This window comes from Hipposideros armiger, unplaced genomic scaffold (assembly GCF_001890085.2).
Source record: "Hipposideros armiger isolate ML-2016 unplaced genomic scaffold, ASM189008v1 scaffold_23, whole genome shotgun sequence".
In the NCBI taxonomy this organism is placed as follows: Eukaryota; Metazoa; Chordata; class Mammalia; order Chiroptera; family Hipposideridae; genus Hipposideros; species Hipposideros armiger.
In genome coordinates this window covers 7,046,893-7,074,704 of record NW_017731373.1, presented here as the reverse complement: position 1 = coordinate 7,074,704, position 27,812 = coordinate 7,046,893, and the positions used below count along the sequence as shown (strand labels likewise).

The following is a 27,812-nucleotide window of genomic DNA, read 5'->3' as shown; positions in this document are numbered from 1 at the left end:
AACCCTGGTTTTATAGGATACTAGGTATAACTGGAAAAAGGGGTACCATTATCAAATGCATTTGGAACATTTAGTGTTAAAATAGGTTTCTTTACAGAGCTCTCAGCACTTCCAATATATTAATATGCATTATAAATATGAGAAAAAATTAAGTATGGAGAATCTGAATATGAATATGATCCAGAATCTCTTTCTCAAAACATCTCACAGAATAGTGTTCCACGAGACACACTTTGGGGAACAATGCTCTTGCCATCCTAATAAAAATCTCTAATACCTAAACATTTCCTGGTTTAATGATGACCTGATAAGGTATAGAAGGAACAAAGTACTACTTGCTTACCAACTATTTTGGTTGGTATTTTGTATAACTATAGTCTATTATAAATCTATGGTCACACTTAATACAGGCATCACTGAAAGGTGTCCACACAAAAGTATTCCTAAATACTTTTAGAAATGAGGTACTTAGCATATCACAAAGTACTATTAATTAGCATCAGAGGTAGTTTGACTACCTGAAAATCTTTTTCAACTATTAAGTAACTTCAATAATTTCCTTTATTCTACATGCACAGAAAACCTCAATGAAGACTTCATTCATTTATTCAAAAATATTTATTGATTGCCTTTTTGGAGACAGGCACTTTACAATTTTATCTATAATACAGTTACAATAGTAAGGTAGCACAGTTTCAGTCCTTACTATCATGTGTTAAATATTAAAACAAGAATTTGCAAGTATTTTAGATAATAAGTGTGAGTGTGTGTGTGTGTGTGTGTGTGTGTGTGTGTGTGTGTTGTTTTTAATTACTCAACAGGATATTTGTGACTTATCCGCTCATGGCATTTTATCACGTGCTATATCACAAGATCCATTCCCATTCTCTAGAAAGATAGCCACCAAACAATAAACTAAATAGGTAGTGGAACAAGAAAAATGAATGGCATTTCCTGACTTTTGTTTATTTCCTGGATGTTTTACAAAATGGCTCCCAACTCTAATTTTAAAATTATCTATTAATTCATATCCATTTATTATTATAAAATTCTACAAATCAAACATTAAATTGGTATCTATTTTAAATGTCCATTCCCCAAAAAAAGAATATTCCCTAAGGCCCTTACAAAAATTAACTAACAAAGGAAAATGTTTAAAGTTCATTAATTAAAAACTAAACCATATTGTTATAATAACAGTAACTAAAAATATATATGTATATATAAACAGGAAAAAGTTTAAGCGGTTGTACAAAAGTGACTGTGTTGGTAGCATTGATTTCTTTTTTAAGGTTTCTTCTAATACTGTTGTTACAGTACTCTTATAATCATTTTCTTTAGCTATTATGACTAGTGCATCATTTGAAACTATTGCTTGATTCCCTTTTACAGAAGAACAAAATACACCAATAAACCCCACTGAAGATATTAAAATAATTTGAAGTTTTAGATCTTTTACTTACTATTTCTTAGCTAGTTCACCTATCTTCATTTACAGTATTTCTTCTAGCAAGACTGAAAAACTATTTTAGTTTGTCACTGAATCTACTGTTATGCTCTAAAGACTAAATGAGATAGGTATATAAAGTATTTGGTTTGTAACAAATGCCTCTTCCAGTCCCCTGTTCTACTTTCAGCTTCACTATTACTGCAAGATTCAGTCTCACTCCTTTTTATCAGTGCAGGTCACTCACAAAGGTCCAAAGCAACACTGTATTAAGGCTTTTTGGCTGTGCTGATTTCCTCTGACTCCTGTAGTAACAGTAACTGCTTTGTTGTCATACCCCCAGTCCCCTCCCAGCCCAAATCCTCCCCTTCTACCTTAATCATTGGTCTTAGTAACTTAGGAAACAGGCACAGGACTGGCTAAGAAGAAAAATAAAGTCACTGGTATCAATTTGTTGACATTATAAAAACCTGCCCTGAAAATAGTGTCCATTTCTCTCACAGCTATCTTCTCACAGCTACTATTATAAACAAGTCCTTAATGCTATTGATCATTGTCCTCAGTTTTACACCCTCTCGGTAGAATTGTGTTTTTCAATCTGTCAACAAAATCACATGTGAAAAAAGCTACATTATATAGGTTAACAATGATTTTATGGATCTGGAGATAAAAATTAAGATGTCTTCAGGGAAGAATCTTAATCTGTTTGCCTCAGAGTCTGAAAACAACAACAAAGATTTTTAAGATTTCCTCTTAAAGTTGAAATGTCATCTCAGTTTGGACTTAATTATACTGGATATTTTTCTTAGGACAGTGGAATAATTTATTTCTTAAATGCTCACCATAATGCCTATATTGTTCTATGACTTTAGTAATTTAGATGTACAAATATATAATGGTTTTTGATAGAATGAATGGAGAAGTAAGGACATTTTTAAAGTTGAAAAGCAAAACAAGAATATTGGAAAAGGGAAAGAAAGAAAAGTAAGAATGCCAAAAATCTGTGCTTACATTCTAAGTGAGAAGAATACTAATGTTCCAGTTGTAGAAAATGCTACTGTTCATAATATACAAAATGAAGAGAACATTATATATGTCTGTAAAATTAAATGCGGATAAAAGAGAGTAGAAGTATTTACCTCAGAAGCTTAAAACTGTTTTTCAAAAAGTAGTGGGACTATCAGTGACCGAGTTTGCTATTTTTGTGTTTCTATATTTCCTAGATTTTTCTACAATAAACTTATATAATTTTCATAACAAAACTAGAATATTTTGTTTTAAAATGTAAACTATATATTTATATAGATAAAGACAACAAATTTTGACATAGGGTCTATAAATAAGATAGAATCTAGTTATGTAAAAAAATGAAACTGCAGGTAAACAGAATGTGAGTTTTTCATTTTTCCCAAACACATGCACAGTATTAATTCTGCCTTGAATTTTATTAGCGCAAAGTGTGGAGGAGCCCTTTTATTCCATAAAAATGTGTACTGCTGTTTTTAACAACAAACTTCTGAACTATCAAAAAGAATGCAGATGGAAATCAGTGAAGAAATAATTTTTTAAAAACCAAAAAGCTACCAAACTTATGAGTCCTGCTAGAATCATGCTACAAGCCATCAGTGACACCGACGCTACTAAACTTTCAGTCATTTGATAAACACAAAGGGCCAAGTAAGAACAACAGTGAATGGATAACGTATTTTATACATGAGTAACAATATATTTTTAAATCCTCTTGAAGATGATTTTTTAAATATTTTGATAGTCATGTGACTATGGATAAAATGTGCTTATTAGCTGATTTTTCTACCCTCTATTTTCCTTGATTCCAATCATTAATTACACAGTGCCTCATTTATTGGCAATATGCCAGCTCCCTGATTCTGGCTCAGCTGCTCTGTTTTTGCTTGACCACTGCTGATCAAGTCTCACTTACTTTAAAATTCCACTTATCTCTTCTGATTTTACCAACATTTGGTTTACATATGAATTGCCTACTCTTGCCTACAACTGCCAGTTTCCAAACCAATTAAAGTAACAAAATTAAGGTAACAATTAAGGTAACAAAAAAAGATGTGCTACATACACAAAAACATAGAAAATGATAGGTGGGTGGGAAACAATTTATTTTGAAACATACCTTTTAAGAAACAACATGATGCTAGGAACTAAGAATACATTGGACTTAAAGTTTTAGAATTTAAATTACCCGTAAGTTAAATATTTTTGTCAGAAATAAAGGCTGCTTCTAATTAGATTCTATTGTTAACCACGTTTAACTAGGTCTAAAATGTGAGCTATTTAACTATAAACAGCATAAAATAACTCAATAACTAGGGTGCATTCTTGACACTAAGTTTACAAGTGAAATTCAGCAATGTCAAAGATCAGCTCACTTGCAAACATTTATCATTTTTCTTCCTTTCCTCTCTATCTGTACTTGGCATATTTCCTTCAGTTGTTGTTTTTAAAAATGTATTTAAAAAAAACAATTCTTTAGGAACGATGTAAGCAAAAAAAGGGGGACTAAAATACAACACTATCAATAAAAAAGTGCTAAATGTAAAACTTACCAGTACTAAATGTGTAAATTTTGAAAGATACTTAAAATATTTTTGAAATAGCCCCAATATTTCTTTGCTTACTAGTGAGACTATTTTTCTAAAAGCTTATTAGCTATTTCTTCCTGTAAAAGCTGTTTATTCATGTCCTTTGTCCATTTACTAACTGTATGTTTTCTTAACAATTTGTATGAGCTGTTTATAAATAATATGGTTATTATCTCTTTCCATCATATATTTGGCAATTATTTTCACCCATCTTTGTTTTCTTTTCAATTTGGTTTTGGCTAGTGCTCTCTCACTTCTTAATCATGAATTCATTATTCAGTATGTGACATAATAATAAATATAACAATTCTGTTGTTTCCACAACTAGAGAATTAGTGGAATAATTTAGTGCCAATAAGATTTCCAGCAAAAGAGAAGGACAGACAAGCCTCAATCTTAGTTTGTCACTTAGGAGAAACACTTTAAAACACATTAAAAAACAACTGTATTATTTTCAAAATGATCCGAACATTTCAAAATGAGCCTTATAAGTCATGAAATGACTACCACAGTCCAGGGAGGCATCAAAATAGCAAATACAAGATAGGTTACCCAATGAATTATTCAAACCTAATAACAATGACTAAACACAAACTAACTTATACTCAGAAAATAAAAACATGAATCCAAAAAATAAAATGATGGGAAGTCCTTTATTTTCCCTTTAAGGTGATTTATTGTAAGTATGAAAAGGAATAGGATTATGTTTCTCTTTTATAGTTATTCAGAAACCATGATTCCCCAAATTGTGCAAAATAATTTCTCTCTTCAGGAATATTAATTTTAGAGAAAACCAAGATAAAAAAATACAAAAATAATGGTATAGAAAGTGATAAGACAAAAAAGTAGAAAGCTTCCCATTATCATTATTTTGATGCAGTAAATATAAATATGTATCATGCATCAAAAAAATCTGATATACAAAAAATCAAATTTACTTAAAGTACTAATAGGTGCTTATATCGCACAATGATATATAGTTAATAAAAGGATTCAATGCAAATTTTCTAAATGGTCCTTTTCAACAAAATTAAATGTATAAAATTTTAATATCTCTTTGAGACAGTGATCCAAGCTTCTTCCTTTGATGATGTTACCAGTTCATACTTAGTTTCAATAACTTGTCCCGCTACAGAAAGTAGGTGTAGTCTCCTCACCAATACACTCAGAAGTACTGTGGTCACCATATATGCAAACCTAGTCAGAAAGAAAGTTGACCGGTTACTGAAGATTAACAATTACGCTTTAATTATATAGACTGCTCATTCTCATCAACAGTGATCATCAAATTTATAAGTACAAAGTCTGACATCTTTCCTTTCACTTTACTTCCTCTATCATCTCACCTCAACTCTGGGCATTCCTGCGTGCCTGAGAATCCAAGCAAGGAGAAAGTTTTCATTATTGATTCATCATCAAACCGGTCTGGATCAAACCTAAAAAGGAGATTTGGAGCTAATCACAACAGAACTCCACTGGTATTTTACATATTTACTTTACAAGAACACAGGTATGTAATAAAATTTAAAAACTACTGAAAATAGAAACTGCTATGCCATTATTGTATTTCATTTTCACCTATTGTTATGTTCCCAAATTATTGAATATATATTTTAGTCTCTTTCTGCTTAGTTGATTATTCTAAACAATAGATGCAAAATATATTTCTCTGGAACCAGCAATAATAAAATTGTGACATGAGTTTACATCATTTTATGAGATAAAAGGATAAATCATACAAAAGTTTGTATCCTTTTACCAGCTACTCCATATTTCCCCCACAACCATTCTACTCTGTTTCTGTGTTTGACTTTTTTTTTTTTAGATTACACATATAATTGATACCTTGCAATATTTGTCTTTCTCTATGGCTCATTTCACTTTAGCATAATGCCCTCCAGGTTTACCCATGGTGTGCAAACGGCAGGATTTCCTTAGTTTTTGAGGCTGAAAAATATTCTATTTTACATACACGTGTATATCACATCTTTATCCATTCATCCATTGACAGACACTTAGCTTGTTTCCATACCTGTGAATAATGCTGCAGTAAACATGGGAGTACAGATATCTCTTCAAGATGATTTTGTTTCCTTTATATATACTCAGCAATGGAATTGCTGGATCATATGGTAGCTTAATTTTTAATTTCTTGAGGAACCCCCATACTATTATATTTTCCATAGTGGTTGTACCAGTTTACATTCACACCAACAGTGTACAAGGGATTCCATTTATCCAAATCCTCACTGAGCAGCATTTGTTATCTCTTGTCTTCTTGATGCTAGCCATCTTAATAGGTGTGAGGTGATTGATGTCTCCTTGCATTTCTCTGATAAGTGATGCTGAGCACCTTTTCATGTACCTGTTGGCCATTGGTATGTCTTCTCTGGAAAAATGTTTATTTAGGTCCTTTCCCCATTTTTTAATTGGGTTCTTTCTTTTTTTGCTATTGAGTTATAGGCGTCTCTTATATTTTTTGGATATTAACCCTGCACTGGATATGTGGTTGGCAAATATTTCCTCCCATTCCATAGAATGCCTTCTCATTTTTTGATGGTTTCCTTTGCTGTGCAGAAACTTTTCGGTGACATAGTTCCAGTTGTTTATCTTGAATTTTGTTACCTTTGCTTTTGGTGCCAAATCCAAAAATCACTGCCAAGATCTTTGGGAAGGATCTTATTACCCCGTTTTCTTCTAAGAGTTTTAGGGTTTCAGGTCTTACATTCAAGTCTTATTCTATTTGCCTGATGTAAGATAGGCATGTGGATATCCCGTTTTCCAAGTAACATTTATTGAAGAGACTATCCTTTCCCCATTGCTTATTCTTGCCTCCTGTGTTGAAAATTAACTGTCCACAAATACAAGGGTTTATTTCTGGGCTCTCATTCTGTGTGTCTATGTGTCTCTGATCTACTGGGTTGTTGGAAAAGTCATGACGTATTTTTCTATGTTTTTCGTTGCAAAAATGTGTCATGACTTTTCCGACAACCCAATATTTGTCTGCTTTTATGCCCATACCATACAATTTTAATTACTATGGCTTTGTAATATAGTTTGAAACCCAAAGTGTGATGCCTCCATCTTTGTTCTTCTTTCTCAAGACTGCTTTGGCTATTTTGGGTTTTTTGTGGTTCCATGTGAATTTAAGGATTAGTTATTCTATTTCTGTGAAAAATAACATCGGGATTTTGATAAGCATTATACTGAATCTGTAAATCATTTTGGCTAGGAAGAATATTTTAACAATATTAATTCTTCCAATCCACGAACACAGATTATCTTTCCATTTATTTGAGTCTTATTACTGCCATCAAAATTTTATAATTTTCAGTATAAAGATCTTTCACCTTCTTGGTTGAATTTATTCCTAAGTATTTTACTCTTTTTGATGCTATTGTATATGGGGTTGTTTTAATTTTTCTTTCTGATAGTTTGCTGTTCGTGTATAGAATGCAACTAATTTTCATATAGATGGTCCCCACCTTATGGTGGTTTGACTTAGGATTTTTTGACTTCACAATGGTGCAAAAGCAATATATATAACTTATATAAGCTATTCAACACTTTATTATAAAAAAGACTTTGTTAGATAATTTTTTTCCCAACAATAGGCTAATGTAAGTGTTCTGAGCACATTAAAGATAGGCTAGGCTAAGGTATGATGTTTAGTAAGTGTATTAAATGCATTTTCAACATATGATATTTTCAACTTACGGTGGGTTTAATTGGGCCACATAACCCCATCATAAGTCTGTATATTCATGTTGTATCACGCAACTTTACTGAGTTCATTTATTAGTTCTAACAGTTTGGGGTGGAATCTTTAGGGTTGTCTATATATAATACAATGCCTGCAAATAGAGACAATTTTACTTCTTCCTTTCTGATTTAGATACGCTTTATTTCTTTTTCTTGACTAATTGTTTTGGCTAGAACTTCCAATACTATGTTGAATGAAAGCAGTGAGAGCAAGTATCCTTGTCTTTGTACTGATCTTAGAGGAAAAACTTTTTCAGCATTTCACTGTTGAATATGATGTTTGTAGGCCTGTTATTAATAAATATGGCCTTATTGATGTTGAGGCACACTTGTTCTATATCCAATTTGTTAAAAGTTTTCATAATGAAAGGATGTTTAATTTTGTCACATGCTTGGTAGGTTTTATGTTTCTAGGAATTTATCCATTTATTCTAGGTTATCTATTATAATTCGTTGGCATAAAATGGTTCGTAGTAATTTCTTATGATCCTTAGTATTTGTGCCATTAGTTGTAATGTCTCCTCTTTCATTTCTAGTTTTATTTATTTGAACCTTCATTCTTGTTTTCTTAGTATAAAGGTTTGTCAATTTTATCTTTTCAAAAGTCAGCTCTTAGTTTCATTGATCTTTTCTATTATCTTTCTAGTCTCTATTTCATTTATTTCCACTCTGATCTTTGTTATTTTCTTCCTTTTAGTAATTTTGGGCTTTGTTCTTCTTCTAGTTCCTTGAGGTGCAAAATTAGTATGTTTATTTGAGATCTTGCATTTTTCTTAATGTAGGTGTTTATTGCCATAAACTTCCCTCTTAGAACTCCTTTTGCTACATCACATAAGTTTTGGTGTGTTGTGTTTTCATTTTCATTTGTCTCAAATTATTTTTTTATTTCCCTTTGGATTTCTTCTTTGACCCTTTGTTTATTCAGTAGCATGTTGTTTAATCTCCAAATATTTGTGTATTTCCGGTTTTCTTCTTATAATTGATTTCCCATTTCATACTGGATCTTTTTTCACCAATAAAATACTCAATTTTTTCTGGGATTTTGAAACATTTAATCAAAAAAGAAAGTGGCATTTTACGTTAGGTTTACAAACTTGACACATTCCTAATATTAGCAATTTATCTATGTACACAATGTCTAAGAAAATAAGGTTTATGAAGACAGCAACAAGATATTTATTTAAGAGTTCATTATAAACTATAGCTCTTTGCAAGTGAGCATCAAGTTTAATTGTAACAAATCATTGTGAGCAAATTTACCTATATAAAAACATTAGTTAAATACAGTTCTCTGGAAATATACATTATACCTACAACTGTTTTTTCAGTGAGATTTCTCCTGTTTCCCCAACCCCTTACCATGGTCAGAAAGATGCTTGATATGATTTCAATCTTCTTAAATTTATTAAGACTTGTTTTGTGGCCAACATATGGTATGTGCTGTAGAATGTTCCATGTATACCTAAGAAGAATGTGTATTCTATTGCTGCTGTTGAATAGGGTGTTCTGCATACATCTGTTTCAATCTGGTTTAATGTATAGTTTAAGTTCAATGTTTCCTTATTGATTTTCTGTCTAGAAGATCTATCTATTGTTGAAAGTGGGATACTGAAATCCCTTACTATTAAGTTATTGCTACCTATTTCTCCCTCAGATCTATTAATATTTGCTTCATTTATTTAGGTGTTCCAATATCAGGTGTATAAATATGTGCAACTGTTACATCCTCTTGATGAACTGACCTGTTTACCATTATATAGTGATTTCTTTATCTCTTGTTAGTTTTTGGCTTAACATTAATTTTGTCTAATGGAAGTATAGCATCCTGCTTTATTTTGGTTTCCATTTGCATGGAATACCTTTTTCCATCTGCTTGCTTTCAATCTATGTGTCCTTATAGCTGAAGTGAGTCACTTATAGACATCATACAGTCAGGTCTTGTTATTTTATCCATCCAGTCACTCTGTGACTTTTGATTGGAGAATTTACTCCATTTACACTTAAAGAAACTGATAGGTATGGATATATTAATGCCATTTGGTTAATCGTGTACTAGCAGTTTTATAGTTCCTTTCTTTCTCTTTTGCTCTCTTTGTGATTTGATGATTTGTTGTTGTGGGATGCTTTGACTCCTTTCTCTTTCTACTTTGTGTATTTACTACAGGTTTTTGTTTTGTTATTATCAGAATTATGTAAACTATATTACAGTCATAACCATATATTTTAAATTGATGACTTCACTTCAAATGCATACGAAAGCTCTACATTTTCACATTCTCTCCCAAGATTTTATGTTTCTAATGTCACATTTTACATGTTTTTATATTGTGTATCACTAACACATTATTGCATTTTTAGTTATTTTTAGTACTTTTTTGTTTTGTTTTGTTTTGTTTTTTAGCTGAGCCATCCTGCCACCTGTTGGCAGCTCAGCTCGGACTGGACTCGAACCGCTGTTGCTCAGAGCTCAAACCTTTGAGCGAGCTCTTAACCAACTGAGCCACTCAGCCGGCCCAGTACTTTCGTCTTTTAACCTTTATACTATAGTTATAAGTTATTTACCCACCACCATTACACTATTAGAGCATTCATATTAAATATATATTTACCTCTAAATGTGAATTTTATACTTTCATATGTTTTCATGTTACTAATTACATCCTTTCACTTCACCTTGAAGAACTCCCTTTAACATTTTTGCTTTTGTTTGTCTAGAAAACTCTTTATCTTCTTCAATTCCAAAGGACAATTCTGCCAGGTAGAAAATTCTTGGTTGGCAATTTTTTCTTTCAGCACTTTGAATATATTGCCCTATGAAGTTTCTGCTGAAAAATCCACTGGCAGTCTTATGGGGGTTCCCTTGTACATAACCTGTTGCTTTTTTCTTGCTGCCTTTAAGATTCTTTGTCTTTAACTTCTGATAATTTAATTATAATGTGTTTTGGTGTGGGTCTCTTTAGATTCATCTTTTTTAGTCCTCTTCAGGCTTCCTGGATCTGGATGTCTATTTTCTGGTAGGAAAGTTTTCAGTCATTATTTTTTTGAATAAGCTATCTCTGCACCTATCTCTCCCTCTCCCTCTCCTTCTCCCCCCCCCTCCTTCTCAGACACCTATAGGGTGTATATCTGTCTGCTTGATGGTTGCCCATAAGTCCCTTAAGCTAGCTTCACTTTTTTTTTTCTTTTCCTGTTTGTTCCTTTGATTGAATGAATTCCACTGTCCTGTCTTCAAGTTTGCTGATCCTTTCTTCCATTTTATCTAGTTTGCTGTTGAATCCCTCTATTGAATTTTTCAGTTATATTTAGCTCTATGATTTGTGTGGTACTTATTTAATATTTTCTCTCTTTGTTCAAATTTCACTTGGTTCATGAATTCCTCACCTAACCTCTATGAGCATCATTATAACTGTTATATTGAATTCTCTACTGTGCAAACAGCTTATATTCATTTCATTAAGATATGTTTTGGAGATTTATCTTGCTCTTTTGTTTGAAGTATATTCTCTTGTTTCTTCATTTTCCATGACTCTCTGTGCTGGTTTTTTCACATTAGCTAAAACAGCCACCTCGTCCAGACTTGACAGCAGTGTTGTGTAGGAGATGAATCTCATTAATCAGCCCAGACTGAGCTCCAGGTTGCCTCTCAAACTTTTGTGATTATTCAAGCTGCTGTCTTTGTTTGTAGTGGCTCCCAGTAATTGAGAATATGCCAAGTCCTGCCTATGTCCAAAAGGAGAGGATCCCAGTCAGCACCTAGATGCAGACTGATTAGAAGATGGACTGTCAAGCAGGACTGAGGAAGTCTGCAGTCAAACCCCTTCCAAGGAGAAACTGGGAGATGGGCATTTTTGTTAATTCCCTCTGTGCAGGCCCCAGGTGTATAGCCACAGGGGGTGCTCCTATACCCATTTAAAAACTGTTTCCTTGTTTGCTAGTCTTGAGGGACTTGTGAATGCAAGTGCCACTGGCTATCACAGCTAGGTGATAAGGGCTTATCCCTCAGGTGGCAGGCATAAAAGCTGGACTGCTAGATGTGTGGACAAGCTCCTTCCTGGGAGATACTGCTAAGTTGGTTTTATTGTTGGACCAACATAGAAAGAGAAGGCAGTGGAAGTGCACACCAGCTATTTCGAGCTCTGGGGAAGATCACAGTCAGCGCCTAGATGTGTGGTAATTAGAGGTAAGATCCTCAGCCAGTAGCCTGTGAGATATGCAGCCAAACCCTTCCAGACAAAAACTGGGCAATGGGCATTTTTGCCTGCTCCCTCCGCTTTGAACCTTGGGGGCTAGACACAGCAAGTACGTCCATGCCTGTTAACTGCTTAACTGCTTCTTTGTTTGCTATAGTCCTGTGAGACTTATGAATGCAAGACCCACTTGCTATATGAGATAGGTGATTTGAGACACATCCCTCAGATAGCAGCTGTAAAAGTTGGGGCACTAGATATGTGTACAAAGGGGATACTGGCAACTTGGTTTTATTGTTGAAGTGGGCAAGAGGAAAAAGGTGCCCACTGGCTCCCTAAGGCTCTGGGGAGGGTCACAGCCAGTACCTAGATGTGTGCTAATTAGATGGTAGACTCTCAGGTAGCATCTTGTCAAGTGTATAGTCAACTTTCTTCCAGGAAAAGCCTGAGAGATGGGCGTTTTGCCTTACCCCCTGTGCTGAGCTCTGACTGGAGGAAGATGGGGGGGCGGGGCACGGTGAGTGCTTGTGCTCCCATTGTGCCCCATTAAGAGCTGCTTCTTTGTTTGCTGCAGTCCTGTGGGACTTATGAACACACGTCCAGTGGCTTTCAGAGCTAGGTGTTTTGGGAGCCCAATGCTCAGATGGGAGTCTTGAAAGTTGGGGCACTACTTGTGTAGTCCAGATCATCAATTATCAGGAAAATGTTGGAAGTTGGGATCACTCCTGATTGTATGGCACTGTCCTGGAGGTGGAATTTATGGCAAGAGTCTGTCTTAGACTTTCCTACTCGTTTCAGTGTGGGTATTTTTTCATTTTCCCAGTGTGTAGAAGTCATTCAGCTAGTTTCTGAATTTCTCTAAGAGGGAATTGCTCTTATGCAGCAATACATTCAGTGTATCTGTGGAAGGAGGGAAATTCAGGAACCTGCTTTGTCACCATCTTGGTCCCAGTCCATACTGAGGTTTTTGGTGTTTGTCTTCATTCTTTTCAGTTAAGAATTTTATATTAGTTTAGTTTTTTTTAAGTTGATAATATTTCATCATTTGATATAGAGTAGTATTGGGTTGTCATAAAAGTCATGATGTATTTTTTCTGTTTTCGTTGCAAAAATGCGTCATGACTTTTCTGACAACCAACATTTACATTATTACATTTAAATCATAGATTTGACCCAGGGTTTCTTGCTCTGAAACACTGCCAATATTGTAACAGTAATCATGGACTTCTATGCATTTTTTGGTTAATAAATCATATCTAGGCATTTTTCCATAGAAAGAATAAGTTAGTGTCAGTTACTCATCCAAAAAGAAAATATAAAAACCACAATAAAGTATCACCACATACCTATTAGTACTAAAGTAAAAAAATAGTAATAGTTAACGCTATTATGATAATTGAGGTTGTAGTGAAGAGGAATCTCTCAAAAAAAACGCAACTGGTGAGAATCTCTAAAAATAGCCTAGCAGTTTCTAGCAAAGCTAAATAAGTAGTAACCATATAACCCAGCAATTGAACTCTTATTGGGCATTTATCTCAAAGAAATGAAAGCCTATGTTCACACAAAAACTGCACACAAATCCTCACAGCAGCTTAATTTATAATAGCAAAATACTAGAAACAACCCAAATGTCCTTTGGTGGGTAAAAGGTTGAACAAACTCTGGTACATCCATACAACAGAATACTAGTCAGCCATAAAAAACATGTAACAACACACATTGACCTCAAGAGCATTAAGTTTAGTGAAAAAAGTCAATCTCTTCATCCTCCTCTGTTTGTAATTACATTTAAACTGTAATTAATTGTCTTCATGGGTCTATCCCAGTCCTAAGTACATTTTTTTAGAGTGAACTGTCTCTCAAGCATCATCTTAGGTGCTGACAAAAATGAATCTCTGGGCCTTCCACAAGATATGGGTAAGGAGGTGCCCAACTTCAGAAAGCTTTTCCTTAGCATACAACATTATTACTAACATTTCCTATATTTGATTACATTTGATTCCTAAAAGTGATTTCCACATTTTGGCATATATTCCTTTCAGTATTTTCAATTTGTAACCTAGAGCCTCTGAGTGTTTTAATGATAAAAATAGGGTCAAAAGTTCCAGCAAAGTTCTTATATTTTTCATTAAAATTTATCAAAAACTTGGCATTTTTCAACATGAGAATTTTGAAGAAGATTTTAAAATTTGAAATTTAGGTGTTTTTTTTTTTAATTATGAGCATAAACTTTCAACAAATGTATATCTTTAATTTTGCTATAAAAGCCACTTAGAATATAAAATTTATTTAATTTTACTTATAGCATATTTTGAAGGATTGCTATTTCATTTCTTAATAGCTTTCTTTTAATATCATTATAATATTAAAATCTAAAATGATAGGAACACTTAATATGCCCCATTCTTATCCTCCAGAAGTAGGTTTCCTAGTACTTCAACCATGCCACCAACCCTATCCCCCTGCGTTTCACACAGCTGCTTTACCCCCAATCAACTGAATATATATCCTTCTTCCAGGACAATCAATCTTAACCCATTTCCTTAAGGCAGATTTTACTACATGCCTATCTAGGAGGCAAACAAAAGCAGCTCTGTTCTTCAACTTCCTTCCCCCTGCCTTGCCATTCTCACACTTAACACATATACACACAAAACCCATCTTCTGAATTCAACTAAAGAGCTTAATATTTGAGACCAATAGCAGAAAAACAAAGAAACTGCATAAGTAATACCCACTTAACCAAAAATGAATTCCAAAATTCCACTGAAATTAAAAGATAGTTGTAGAGGGCCAGCCGAGTGGCACGTTGGTTAAGAGCTGGCTTGGGACACCAGCTCTGAGCAGTAGGGCCCCGGTTCAGATCCCACGAGGGCCAGTGACACTGCCCTCTACAGCTAAGATGGTGAACAACAGCTCGACCTGGAGCTGGGCTTCCGTGAGTCACTGGCGATGGCGTAGGCTGCAGCTCTTGCTGCAGTGGGCTGCCATAAAGCTACCGTGAGTGGCTGGCGGCCAGCGTGAGCAGTTGGCAGCCTGCATGAGCTGCCAAGAGCTGCCCGACCTATCTGCCTCACCCAGGAAGAGCACAATGATAATACCAACATGGACCAGTGAAGCAACGTCCTACACAACTAGACTGAAAAACAAAATGACAGCAACTTGTCTGTTCCCCTTCCCCGATTACCCAACACTGTTCCCCTCCCCCAATAAAATCTTAAAAAAAAAAAGATACTTGTAGAGATCAGGTAATTAAAAAGATCTTAGGATAAAAGTGGTGAGAGGAGAGACAAAGAGTAGCAGACAGAAGATTTGTAAAAGAAACAGTAGTGAGCAGAATATATAAAGGGAAGTCAGTGGCTTTCTTTTGTTTTATCATTTGTCACATACTGAATTTTCTCCTCAAAACTTAGAAAAGGAACACAAAACATGCAAACACATAAAAATCAATAATCACAATGACAATGACAGATATTTCATACTTATACGGTGATGGCCAAGTACTGGGATCCTGAAGTACCACACCGAGGGCATAAAGGACAAGGGTCTGTGGAAAAAAAATGACTCTAGTTAGTCAAGGCCTAACAGAGACAAAATGACTCCCAGAAAGCCAATTCATCAATGTTCTTTTAATATAATGAATGCAAAATAAAAATATAAAATAAGATAACACAAGCCATTATCTTGGTGATCTTATAGTGGGGAAGGTATCCCTAAGCATGTCACAATCTGGAAGCCACAATGTGATAACAGATTTAACTATATGAAAGTTTTAAAACTGCATCCAGCAAAAACAAAACAAAACATACCGCAAGCACCAGTAAAAGATAAATAATAGAAGAAAAAAATATTTGCCATATAACTGAAAGGTGGCATATATAATTTACAAAAAGACATAGAAGCTCACTAGAAAGAAGAGTGAGTTACAAGCAGATAATTCACAAAAAAAGAAATACAAACTGTTAGTATCTGTATGAAAAGCTGCTCAAGCTCTCTAATGATTAGAAAAAGGCAAATTAATGGGACAATCCTTCATATAAGATTCACAAAATATGTAAAAGATTCATAAATCAAGAGGTGGTGAGGATACAGAGCAAAAAAGCATTCTCATACACTGCTGCTAATAATATGAATTGCCTTTTAGATGGCAATTTAACTTTAACATGCATTTGGTCTTTGACCCCAAAACTCCATTTCTAAGACTCTACCCAATATCTCTACAAGCATATAATTTGTAATAAAAAAAAATGTCAATCTAAATTTCCATCTATGGGAATTGCTTAAATAAATTATGCTACATAGAATACTATGCATCCATTAAAAATAATGAGTTGGATCTGTATCAAACCAGTTGTACTAGCAGCCATGATACACTCAGTAAAAGAAAATTAAAAAACAATATATAAAGAGTAACCTTTCACATATAACTTGTTTTTAAAGTACACATAAATATCGGTGTATATGCACACACAGAGTAATATACATATACAAAAAAAATCTATAAAACTACATATTAAACTAGTAACAGCAGTACCCACAGAGAAAGGAGCTTTTCTTCTATATTGTTTGAACTTTAAAACAAGGATATATTCTTTAGTCGTTTAAAATGATTGTGTCTTTGATTTAATAATAGTAGCTTTACTGGACATGTTAAACAATAAAATTTTAAAATATAGACTAAAAGAGTTGTAAAGAATAGCTAAATGACTTAAGTATACTAAATGTTTCCTACCTCTCTAGGAATAATAAATTTGTCAACCTTTCCTTCAATATCTTGAAGCCTGGCAGAAACTGGTGTCAGTTTGGCAGTTCGAACAGTTTCACAAAGCACCTGCCGACAATACCTGTTTAAAAAAAAGTTTTGAAGATCTTTACTTTGGGAGAGGCAGTTTGAAATGTACATACATTTTAAAGTGTCATTCAACAACTTTCATAACCTTCCTAATTTGAAACAGTCACATGATAATTCTTTTTTGCTTGAAGATATAAATTCCATATTAAAAATATATAAAGTCCAGGTGGGGAAAGAGTTAAGCAAATAAAAACACCTTTAAAAGTACCAGAAGGAAACTCAAAACAATATTTTTATAATTTTTAAGTACAGTCCTTTATTTTTAAAAATTTTAATAAAGGACTTTTCTACTCAAAAATTATAAAAATACTGATATGACAGAAACCATAAAGAAAAGTAGAAATAATCTGACCATGGAAAATTTTTTTTTACATATTTTCAATTATCGTAAGTAAAATTAAAAGACAACTTGGAAAAATATTTATAGCAAATATATCTTTAATGTATAAAAGCTCTTTAAAAATCCATAATTAAAATAATCAATACCCCAAAAGATATATATAGGCATAGAATATAAAAAAGCAATTGACAAAATAAACACAAATGGCCTGAAAACTTATGAAATGATACTCAACCTCATTAATAATGGAAAGATTGCCAATCAAAGCAATTATTTTTTACTTGCCAGATTAGCAAAGATGAAAAAGAATGATAATAGACAATACTAATAAAAAGTGGGAAAAAAAGACACTCATAGTCAATGGATGTAAGTATAAATTTGTATAACCTTTCTGAAGAGTAACTTAACAATATATATATAGTGTAAGAATATTAAGTGTGCATCACAATAAGAATAAAACTAAAATGCATTGAAATCTTGTCACAGACAGTTCTGTTAAATAGTTTCTGTGCAGTATCTCTTTTAATCCTTATAAGAACCTCATGGATCCTATTACTATTTTAATTTTACAGATTTAAAAATGAAGCAATTGTTTAAGATCATACAGCAGGTAAGTAGTATTGACACGATTCAAATCCAGATATGTCTTACTTCACAGCCCCTATACTACTGCCTAAATCCTTACATGATAGTCTCATTTCTAGGACCTTAGTAATAGGAACTGGAAATATTAGCAAAGATGTAAGCATATGAATGTTGATTGTTTTAATATTTAAAAACAAAAGAAGAAACTTCCTTCCTTTCCTCTTAGAACAAATATTTACTGGGTACCTACTACATTAGAAGCACTGTATAAATACTCAGCTACAACAGTGAACAAGACAGATACCCTCAAAGGAATTCAAAGTCTAGTTGACAGGGGAAGAGAGAAAAGAAGGGACATCAAGAATGAACAATTAAAGAAGCACATTAACTTTTATGATAAAGAAAGTTGATGGTAGTAGGGAACACATAACAGGAGCACCTAACTAGAGAAAGGACTATGCAGAAAAATGAACACTTAGGCTGAGACCTGCAGAAAACAAAAACAAAAACAGGATTTAGCTACAGGAAAGAAGACGAGAGAATCTAGACAAAGAAATAGTCTGCAAAAGCCAGAAGGTAAGAAAAAGTGCTGCTGTACCTTTGATGAAACAAAAGAATTTCAGTATAGTTGAATCCAAGAGTATAGAGAGACACAAGTAATAAGAGGTAAGGTGGGAAAGGGATGCAAGGCTTAGCTCTTGAAATGCCTCATCAATGATGTTAGTGAGTTTAAATTTTACTTTAAGGCCAACCAGAGTCGCTGAAGGATTTTAAATTGGGAAGTCATCTGATGAGATGTGACTCCCCAGATAAATCAAGATCACTAGCACAGCAATTCTCAACTTTGGCTACACATTAGAATCATTTGAGAAGCTTTTGAAAACCTCTCATGCCCAAAGATTGTTGGTTTAGGATTGGTCCCAGGTTGTCTGTATTTTTAAAGCATCTAAAGTGAGTACAGTGTGCAGTCACAGGCTCCAGCAGCAATTTGGAGAAAGGACTAGAGGGGAGCAACATCCAAGACTGTTGAAATATCCCAGATAAGCTGATGGTGGTCTGGATGGAGTGGGTGCACTGGAAAGAGCTAAACTAAACTTCCAACTAAAAGTTGTTTGGAAAGTAGAATCAACAGAACTTGATCACTGATAGGCTGTGGTGGAGTTATTGCATATAAGAATACTGTTCACAGAATAGAGAAAAAATGGAATTTACATAAGAGTTACGTGTTTTATATTTTTAAATGTTTTCAATTTTTTGCTTTAAATACGTATGCATATATGCATAGAAAAATCTGGGAAAATAATAAAATAGTCAACAATTGTTATTATCCCTTAAGGAAATATTTACAAAGGACCTTCTACTTCATATATTTCTGTATTATAAAAAGTTCAAAAGGCAAGTATGTATTACTTTTAAAATTAAAAATAGTTATATTCAATGTAATAAATAAAAGTTCCAACATTTTGAAGAATCTGTAACAAAATCCTCCCTGTGAAACCCATGGCTTCGAGTTCTTTCCAATGGCTATATCCCTATCTTCTCTTCTATAGTTGAAAGATGTTGCAAGACAGGGTTGTTTGCTACCCAGTCACAGACTTCCAAGTGCCTAAGCAGTCACAACTGCTATTTAAAAAAATCTTTTAAAGTCATTATTTACATATTAAAATAAAAATCCTCTATTTTAGCTGTATAATTTTATGAATTTTAGTAATTATATACAACTGTGTAACCACAACCACAAGCAAGACTAGAACAGTCCCCTCACCCTAAAACCTTTACTCTTGCCCTTTTTCAGTTGATCCCCTCCACATTACTGGCCCCAGACAAACACTGATCTGCTTTCTATCGCAACAGTTTTGCCCTTTCTAGAATTTCACCTAAATGAAATCATACTGTAGGCAATCTTTGTGTTTGACTTCTTTTACTTAGCATAATGAGATTTATCTATGTTGTTATGTGTATTGATCTTGTCACTTTTTATTACTTGGTAATATTCCAAGGCACAGATATAATACAATTTGTTTATTCACCAACTGATGAACACTGGGACTGCTTCCAGTTTTTTGCTATTATAAATAATATTGCTATGAACATTTGCATACAGGTGTCTCTGTGAACATTTGTTTTCACTTCTCTTGGGTGAAAGCCTAGGAGCAGAATTGCTGGGTCATAAGGTAAAGTGTATGTTTATAGATTCTGCCACACTGTTTTCCTATAGGACTGTGCCATTTTCCATTCCCACCAACAAAGTATGAATGTTCCACTTACTTGACATCGCTGATATTATTTTATACAGGCAGATTAATGTAAAGCTTTCCCAGAACTACGTTATGATTTTTAAAAGTATATTAAATTATCTATTAAAATCTGTTGGTAAACATTTTAAGTCCTATAGAGATCTATAGCTTTCCTAGAGATTAGCATTAACTTTAAATTAGATAGTGAAACCAGCTCAAAGGTACCTTTAAATGACCTCCTCTTCCTTTCATGGTGTTCTTACCTGAGCTGATCAATTTTCTCTGGAGTAACAGGACCCTTCCCAAAAACTTGGTCTATCTCTTGATACAGGTTTTTCTGCACTTCTTCAGAGGTGGTTAAAAAACAGATTGCCCAGGTGCACACTAAGTGAAAATTTATATTAATAACAATGAAAATAGCTAATTCATAGTTTGGGTACAGAATAAAAAACTTACTTTTTTTTTTTTTTGGTATTTTCCTTTTTTTCTGATATAGAAGATACATAAATGCTACCAAAAAATAAAACAAGGTTGTTCACAGGATTTGTGCTTCATTGAACAGAACATAAATATTTACAGAGTACTCCCCAAAAGAGATATTGCAATCTGGAAGATTTCTTTCTTAAAATTGGCAAGTAATTAAAGCCATTAAATGCATTTACCTTAGGTAAAATAATGATGATAATAAATAAATTTCATATCTGGGGGAGTGTTAAATGTTGATAACTTTGATAGACTGTCTGGTTCACTCAACCATGTAAAATCAAAACACTCAGGAGCCCTGAAGAAATGATTCATACAAATCAAAGTAGCAGGAGATTTACCTGTAAATCAATATTTTAAATTTTTACTTGCAATGGTAGATACACTGGCTCAAGAACTAAAACTGGTTATTGCTTAGGACAGTGGTTCTCAAAAATCACCTGTGAGTTGGTTGATGGCACAACCTCACATCCTCAGATTCTGATTCAGTAGGTTTAGGGTGGGGTGCAGTATCTAAACTTCTAACAAATACCAATTATTTTGATGAATGCCAAAATTGAAAAATTATCTTATGGCTTACTTTTGGTTAAAATGGCTTATAGGTTATATTCACTGTGGAAATGAAAAGGTAAGAAAATGACATAATGAACATAAAACAGAGAAAAGAGTTATATTCCCTTTAGTAATCCACTGGGATTACAACTACTCAAAGAACAACCATCCAGACATATAGTACCTCTTTCCCTAAATTATGCTTGAGATGACTCTATATATAGTTCTACTTTCTCCATGTCAAATACTTTTAAAAACACATTTACTAATTTCTACCTCTACTTATTATCTTTCCTGAGCTAAAGGCTGACTTAAATTTGTCTCAAAGTTAATTGTTTTTAATGTTTGCTTAATTTACATATTATCTAATTCCTATGCCTGGAAAAGACTTAATTCACTTTCTGCACTAAATATTATCAAATAAAATCAATAGGTACCTCATACTCAATTATTTTGATAATTTACTCACATGTAGAGTTCAAAAAAAGCATGATGAGTTAACTGCCTGTCCTTAACTTTTGCCTATGTATGCTTCTTTATTATGACTTTTGAGTGAACTGTATAATTTCCATTTCTTTCTATTTCACAAGTCACATGAAAACTTGTGCAGACAGTGTACAATATGTGTATGTATGCAATTTTACAATGCACAATAATATACAATATTGAAAGATTTAGCACAAAAAATTGAATACAGTAGAACTCGTATATCCTGCTTGACTATATTATTACTTAAAATATAACTATATAAGGCCGGTTGAGTGTCTCAGTTGGTTAAGAGTTCGCTCAAGAGTGTGAGCTCCGAGCAACAGTGGTACGAATCCCGGCCCAAGCTGAGCTGCCAACAGGAGGCAGGATGGCTCAGATTAAAAAAAATAATAATAATAATAAAAAAAATATATATATATATATATGTATGTATATATATATATTTTATAGTTATATATTTTTTATAGTTATATATATATATTTTTATAGTTATATATATAACTATATAAGCTTAATACTCTCAAGCATTGGTTCTTTTATAGAACTCTATTAAAAGTAAACTTTTAATGGGGATAGCTTAAAAATGTGGTTTTTAAGCCACTGAACATTTTTTAATTACAATACTGAACCAAGACACAATTTTATAATTGAAAGATACCTTGGAGGTTATCTAAAGCTAAACCCTTATTTTAGAAAGGGAGAAAATGCAGAGGTAAGTATCTTGTTCAAGGCTAACAAGAAAGAATTTTAATTAAGGTTTCCTGCCTATCTTGCCTCTCAAAAACTTCAGAGGTGACTTAAAAAATAACCAACCCACATGCGAAGAAATAGCAATACTCTAAAAATTCCTCCCAAAAATGTAAGTAAGATTAAAATATTAACTCAAACTTGGAAATGATCACTTTTTGTGAGTACAAATGACTCAGATGTTTTTGAAGGTCTTTAACAAAAAGTTATTTTAATGTAACAAAATTTTAAAACAAGCATTTTTAAAAAGGTTCAATACATTATTTTTGACACATGCTTACCTAAATTCCATTTAGTCTATAATATTTGGACATCTCTAGATGTCAAAAATTTTACAAAGAAAAAAAATTTATGGGAAGTTTACATTTGTACTCATCGTTTATAAGAATATTTCCTTAAACAGAAAGAGTTGTAAATGAAATCCTTCAAAAGAACATAATTTTTTTTAGGTTTGAAACTGTTTTAATACTTCCTTTAGCATTTTATGTTAGTATATTTTTATAGATACACACAAACTATTCCAAATACTGTATGAATGACTGGTATACTGCTAAACTAAAAACCAGTAAGGAAACTTAGAAACATATCATATATTTTAGAATTTTAAATAAAAATCACCTTCAATTCCACCAAAAGAAGAGTTCTTTTAAATCGTGATTTCTGTGGCCTATCTCTTCTTTTGGTAGACCTTAATAATAGCAGTGGATTGGAGTTAAAGTGAAAAGCCTCAGCAGGAAATTGAAAAGCTCACTGTTCCGGCTGGAAAGGTGTCAATAGCAGTTCACTTTAAAGGCACTAACTAGAATTCACAATCCATAAAATGTGTCAAAAATTTTATGGCAATGTTCAGAGGTGGCATAGAACACCTGGGGTGAAAAATAAAGGTACATGTGTGAATGAAGCCTTTCAAACAAGAATAAAAACAAAGAGGGAAGGGAAATTATAGAGGTCTTGTAAACAGCATTTCCTTCATTTCAGAATACCTTTCTTTACCCTTGTACATTTTGTAATCTAGCTCAAAAAGGAATCAACTTATACTTACATTTTGCAGTTATTATGCAACTGGCCAGAGAAAATATCATGCTGTCCTCTAGGATCTAGAAAACAAAACTAAGTTTAGAAATAACATATAGAATTAGGGTCAAGGAAAGGAGAACAGTATATTATTTCTTTACAATGTTTTCACTTAAAAAAATATATATATACATATATAAACACACACACACACACACACACATATATATATATTATATATATATATATAATATATATATATATTATATATATATATATTGGGTTGTTGGAAAAGTCATGACGCATTTTTGCAACGAAAAACAGAAAAAATACGTCATGACTTTTCCGACAACCCAATATATTTGTACATACATAAATCAACCTAAATACTGCAGTGCCTTTTTGATGCAGTAAACATTTATCTGTAATATTACTATCTCATGATACATTTTTGCAAACAAACTGGTTCAGTCCTCTCTTTCTGGCTTGATCTGGTGCAGCAATGAAGCCTCTGGAACAATGAAGAACCTCACACTGTCCTTGGAGCCTGATTCAATTTCTGCACCCACACACACCCAGAAAGCCACTTGTCTATGAGGACTAACGTGTAGAATGGGGTTGAAGATTCCTACAATAAACAGGTGTGGCAATAATGGCTCCACTCTTATCCTTTGCCTGACACCACTACAAACACTGGTGTGCTGGGGATAATACACGCACACTGGGAACAAGCCAAGCTGCCATACCTGGTCATGCAGGTAGAGCACCTTAATCGATACAGGCTGATATAAATCCTCCCATTTTAAGATCAGAGAATTTGGCTTAATATTTGCTTACCAAACATTAAATAATATACAGCTGATTCAAAGAGTTAAATAATAGGAGACTAAATATTTATGCTATTTATGGATGATATACAATAAAAGAGAAAAAAGCCATTGAATTCTAGAAGGGCATCTGGATTAAAGTGAATAAAAAACACACTCTATACAAGTGTGATTATCTTTTATTTAATAAATATTTAGTAATTACATCACCTGTTGGTCATTGAGGTTCCCCTGTACTAACGAGTCAATGAAAATATGTTGACTGAAGTTCCTTCCTTTTCGTTCTTTTATGATTTTCTTTAAAGTAGATTCCAGTTCCATAAGGGCTTAGAAAAAAAAAAGATTTTAGAATATAAACACTTGTAAAAACTGAACTTTTTAAGTATACAATGTTACTATTGCAGAATAAAATTTTCAAAGGTAAGGGTATTAACCAACAATTTTTAAAAAGCTAATTTATGTTTAAACTCTACTTTGTTTTCCTTCTTTTTGCTAAATTTTACATACATACAAAAAGAGTACATAAAACATATACGCATAATCTAAGGAATAACTATAAAGCAAACACCCATAATATTACCACCCAGCTCAAGAAGTAGAACAATGCCAACACCTTAGAGGCCTCTACACATGTAACCTCTCCCCTGATATCCACCTTCCTTCTAAATTCTGTCCTCTTAACTTCATTCTTTTTCCAAATCAGGTATCACTCCTTTATGGACAGAAAAGATGTGAAATAATCAGAAAAGTAAATTTCTGAAACCTAAAAGATAAATAACTGATATCAAACAGCCAATAAAATTATCCAAAGATTATTTCTCTGTCCCCATCTTACTTGACCTATCATAGAATTTGATGATGTTGATTACTTGCTCTCCAGGAAACACTTTTTCCTTTTGCTCCCAGGATTCCATACCCCCCTGGACTTCACACTTTTCTCCCACTTTACTGCCTGCTCATTCTCAGTCTCCTTTGTTGATTCCTTCTCATCTCTCAAATTTTTAAATTACAGAATGTCCATGGTCAAGATTTAAGTTTTTGGACCACTTTTTCTGTTTATATTTATTTGCTTGGTGACCACCAGTCAGTCTCAAGGCTTTATATACAACCTGTGTACTTAACACTCCCAAATTTATATTTCCAGTCAGGGTACCTCTTTCCCCTAAACTCCAGACTCATATATCTAACAACCCCCTCAGCATCGCCACTTGGATGTCTGAAGCATATTAAACATAACATATCCAAAACTGAACTCTTGATCTTTCCCCCCAAAGGTGGATCGTCCTAGTCTTCCCCATCTTATTTCATAATAACTTCATTTTCCAATTACTCAGATCTTGGCGTCTCCTCTCTTATACCACACATCTAATCTGTAAGCCAATATTGGTGGTTCTAGCTTCAAAATACAGAATTTTCTCCCTTACATTTTTTTTCATTTTATATTTTCTGGGCCTGCACCCTAGTCCAAGCCACATTATTTCTCTTGCCTGGTTCATTGCAATAGCCCTCTAAGTAGTCTCCCTGCTTCTGTTCTGGGCCCCTATAACTTCTCAAAGCAGCCAGAGTGATCCTTTAAAAACATAACTCAGATCATAACTCTGCTCAAAACATTTCCAGTGCCTTCCTACCTCATAGTAACAGCCTAGTCATACAATAATCTATAAACCAGACAAAATCTGCCCCGCCTCCCAATCTTTTTGGTCTCATATTCACTTCGCTCCAGCCATACAGCTCCGTTACACGTCAAATACACCAGAAAGAATCCCACCTCAAGGACTTTGCAATTAGTTTTCCTTTACATGGAATAGTCTTCCCTTGGACATGAGGATGTCCACATGATCTGCAATGACTGGTTGCCTTATCTGTTGCAAGCGCTGGCTCAAAAGTCACCTAATCTTGGTGAGGCCTTTCCTAATAAACTTACTTAAAACTGTAATCTCCCCACCCGAGCACTCCCTACCCACCTTCCTGATTTAATTTTCTCCATGGCATTTTTCATCTTTTAACACACTATTCAGTTTACTTATTTAGATTATCATCTGCCTCTTCTCACTAGAATGTGCTGCCACAAAGACAGGAATTTTTGTTTCTTTTGTTTATTGACACCTGCCAACCATCCCAAAAAATACCAGGCTATTATAGATCCTCACTAAATATTTACAAATATTTTTTACAAATATCTATAGACGATTTAATCATGTTGATATTATTTCCTTAGCAATTCCTATATTGTTGGACACTTAGATTGTTTCTGGTTTTCTACTTGCAGAAATAACATGAATAGAAATATTCATGAATGTTTTCTTCTTTTAGATAATTTCATCCACTATTTACAGCTCTTAATGTGTACCATCAAATTGCCTTCCGAGGATTGTATCTGTATACTTTCCAGTAACTTGTAGGCTATCCCAGCTCTACAGCATTCTCATTCTGCAGTGAGTGCTAGAGTTCCACTATACTAATTCACTACTTTTCCACTTTTTTGTTTAAGAAAAACTTTCATTATAGGAAATGTAGGAAAATAACAAAGAAAGAAAACACACATGAACTATAACCTCATTATTCAGAGATAACCCAATTAAAATTGGGGCACATATCCTTTTGTCCTTACTAAAAATTAAAAATGGCAAAACTTACCATCTTCATATTGTCTTTTCCGAGTTGTACTTTTATCAAGTGATCCATCTAGAAAGCCTTTCCCAATCTCAGACCAAACCTGAAAATAGGAAAACATACCTGTTATCTAATAAGTAGGTTTTCTAAATAAAACCTACTTATTAGATAATAAAGTAGGTTTTCTAAAACCTACTTATTAGATAATAAAGTAGGTTTTCTAAAAGCAATCAAAGCAAATAATTGAGGAACTCCTGTCTCACCAACAGATCTGATAATTAAGCTCCTACTTTAAGTGAGCTACATAATCATTTACTCCCTAGTCTCTGAGAATAGGGCACAAATATATTTTAATAATTTCCGTCAAGGCACTTTCAAACTAATTATAAATGGAAAGTCAAAAGTTCCTTTTCTTTAAAAGAAGTAGGAATGGGAGGAAAGGAACGTGGCCACAGAGTCAATTCTCAATTTTTTATTATAATGGCACCAGTGGATAAATAAAATTCATAGTGAATTCACTGGGAATTCCAATTTTTACTTTACCTGCAATACTGATAAGCATTAACTGAGATCCAGAAAAAGGTTAAAAATTAGTCTAAAGTTTGGAAGACAGTAAACTAAGGAATAGGCATCCAATAATTTCAAAATTGGCTAATTAGCCCCTAAAAAAACTTTAACTTGTTAATAATTCAAAACTTGTGAAACATGGGGAATTTATTAATCAATGCTAAATATTTGAAAAAGTATTAATGGGCTGGCCTAGTGGCGCTTGGTTAAGAACTGGCTTGGGACGCCAGCTCTGAGCAGCAGAGCCCCAGTTCGGATCCCACATGAGGGCCAGTGACACTGCGTCCTCTACAGCTAAGATGGTAAACAACAGCTCAACCTGGAGCTGGGCAGCCACGAGTCGCAGGCTACGGCGTTGGCTGCAGCCCCTGCTGCAGTGGGTTGCCATGGGCTACAGTGTGTAGCCAGCAGCCAGCGAGAGCGGCCAGCGGCCACAGTGAAAGGCTGTCCAGAAGCTGGTGACTGATCTGCCTTGCCCAGGAAGAGCACAATGAT

General features: G+C 33.7%; 1 protein-coding gene across 1 annotated transcript in view; it reads right to left on the bottom strand.

Annotated features, from left to right (window-relative positions):
- Positions 1-599: 599 nt before the first annotated feature.
- CYP20A1 (cytochrome P450 family 20 subfamily A member 1) overlaps positions 600-27,812 on the bottom strand; it is a 55,185-nt gene continuing 27,972 nt past the window's right edge. Inside the window, exons 6-13 of the mRNA XM_019635742.1 lie at positions 26,775-26,853; positions 24,348-24,463; positions 23,339-23,393; positions 20,289-20,409; positions 16,744-16,855; positions 15,494-15,558; positions 5,409-5,498; positions 600-5,259 (exon numbers count right to left, since the gene is read on the bottom strand). Coding sequence (XP_019491287.1) covers positions 5,109-5,259; positions 5,409-5,498; positions 15,494-15,558; positions 16,744-16,855; positions 20,289-20,409; positions 23,339-23,393; positions 24,348-24,463; positions 26,775-26,853 — 789 coding nt within the window. The 3' untranslated portion in view covers positions 600-5,108. The remainder of the gene's footprint in view (positions 5,260-5,408; positions 5,499-15,493; positions 15,559-16,743; positions 16,856-20,288; positions 20,410-23,338; positions 23,394-24,347; positions 24,464-26,774; positions 26,854-27,812) is intronic.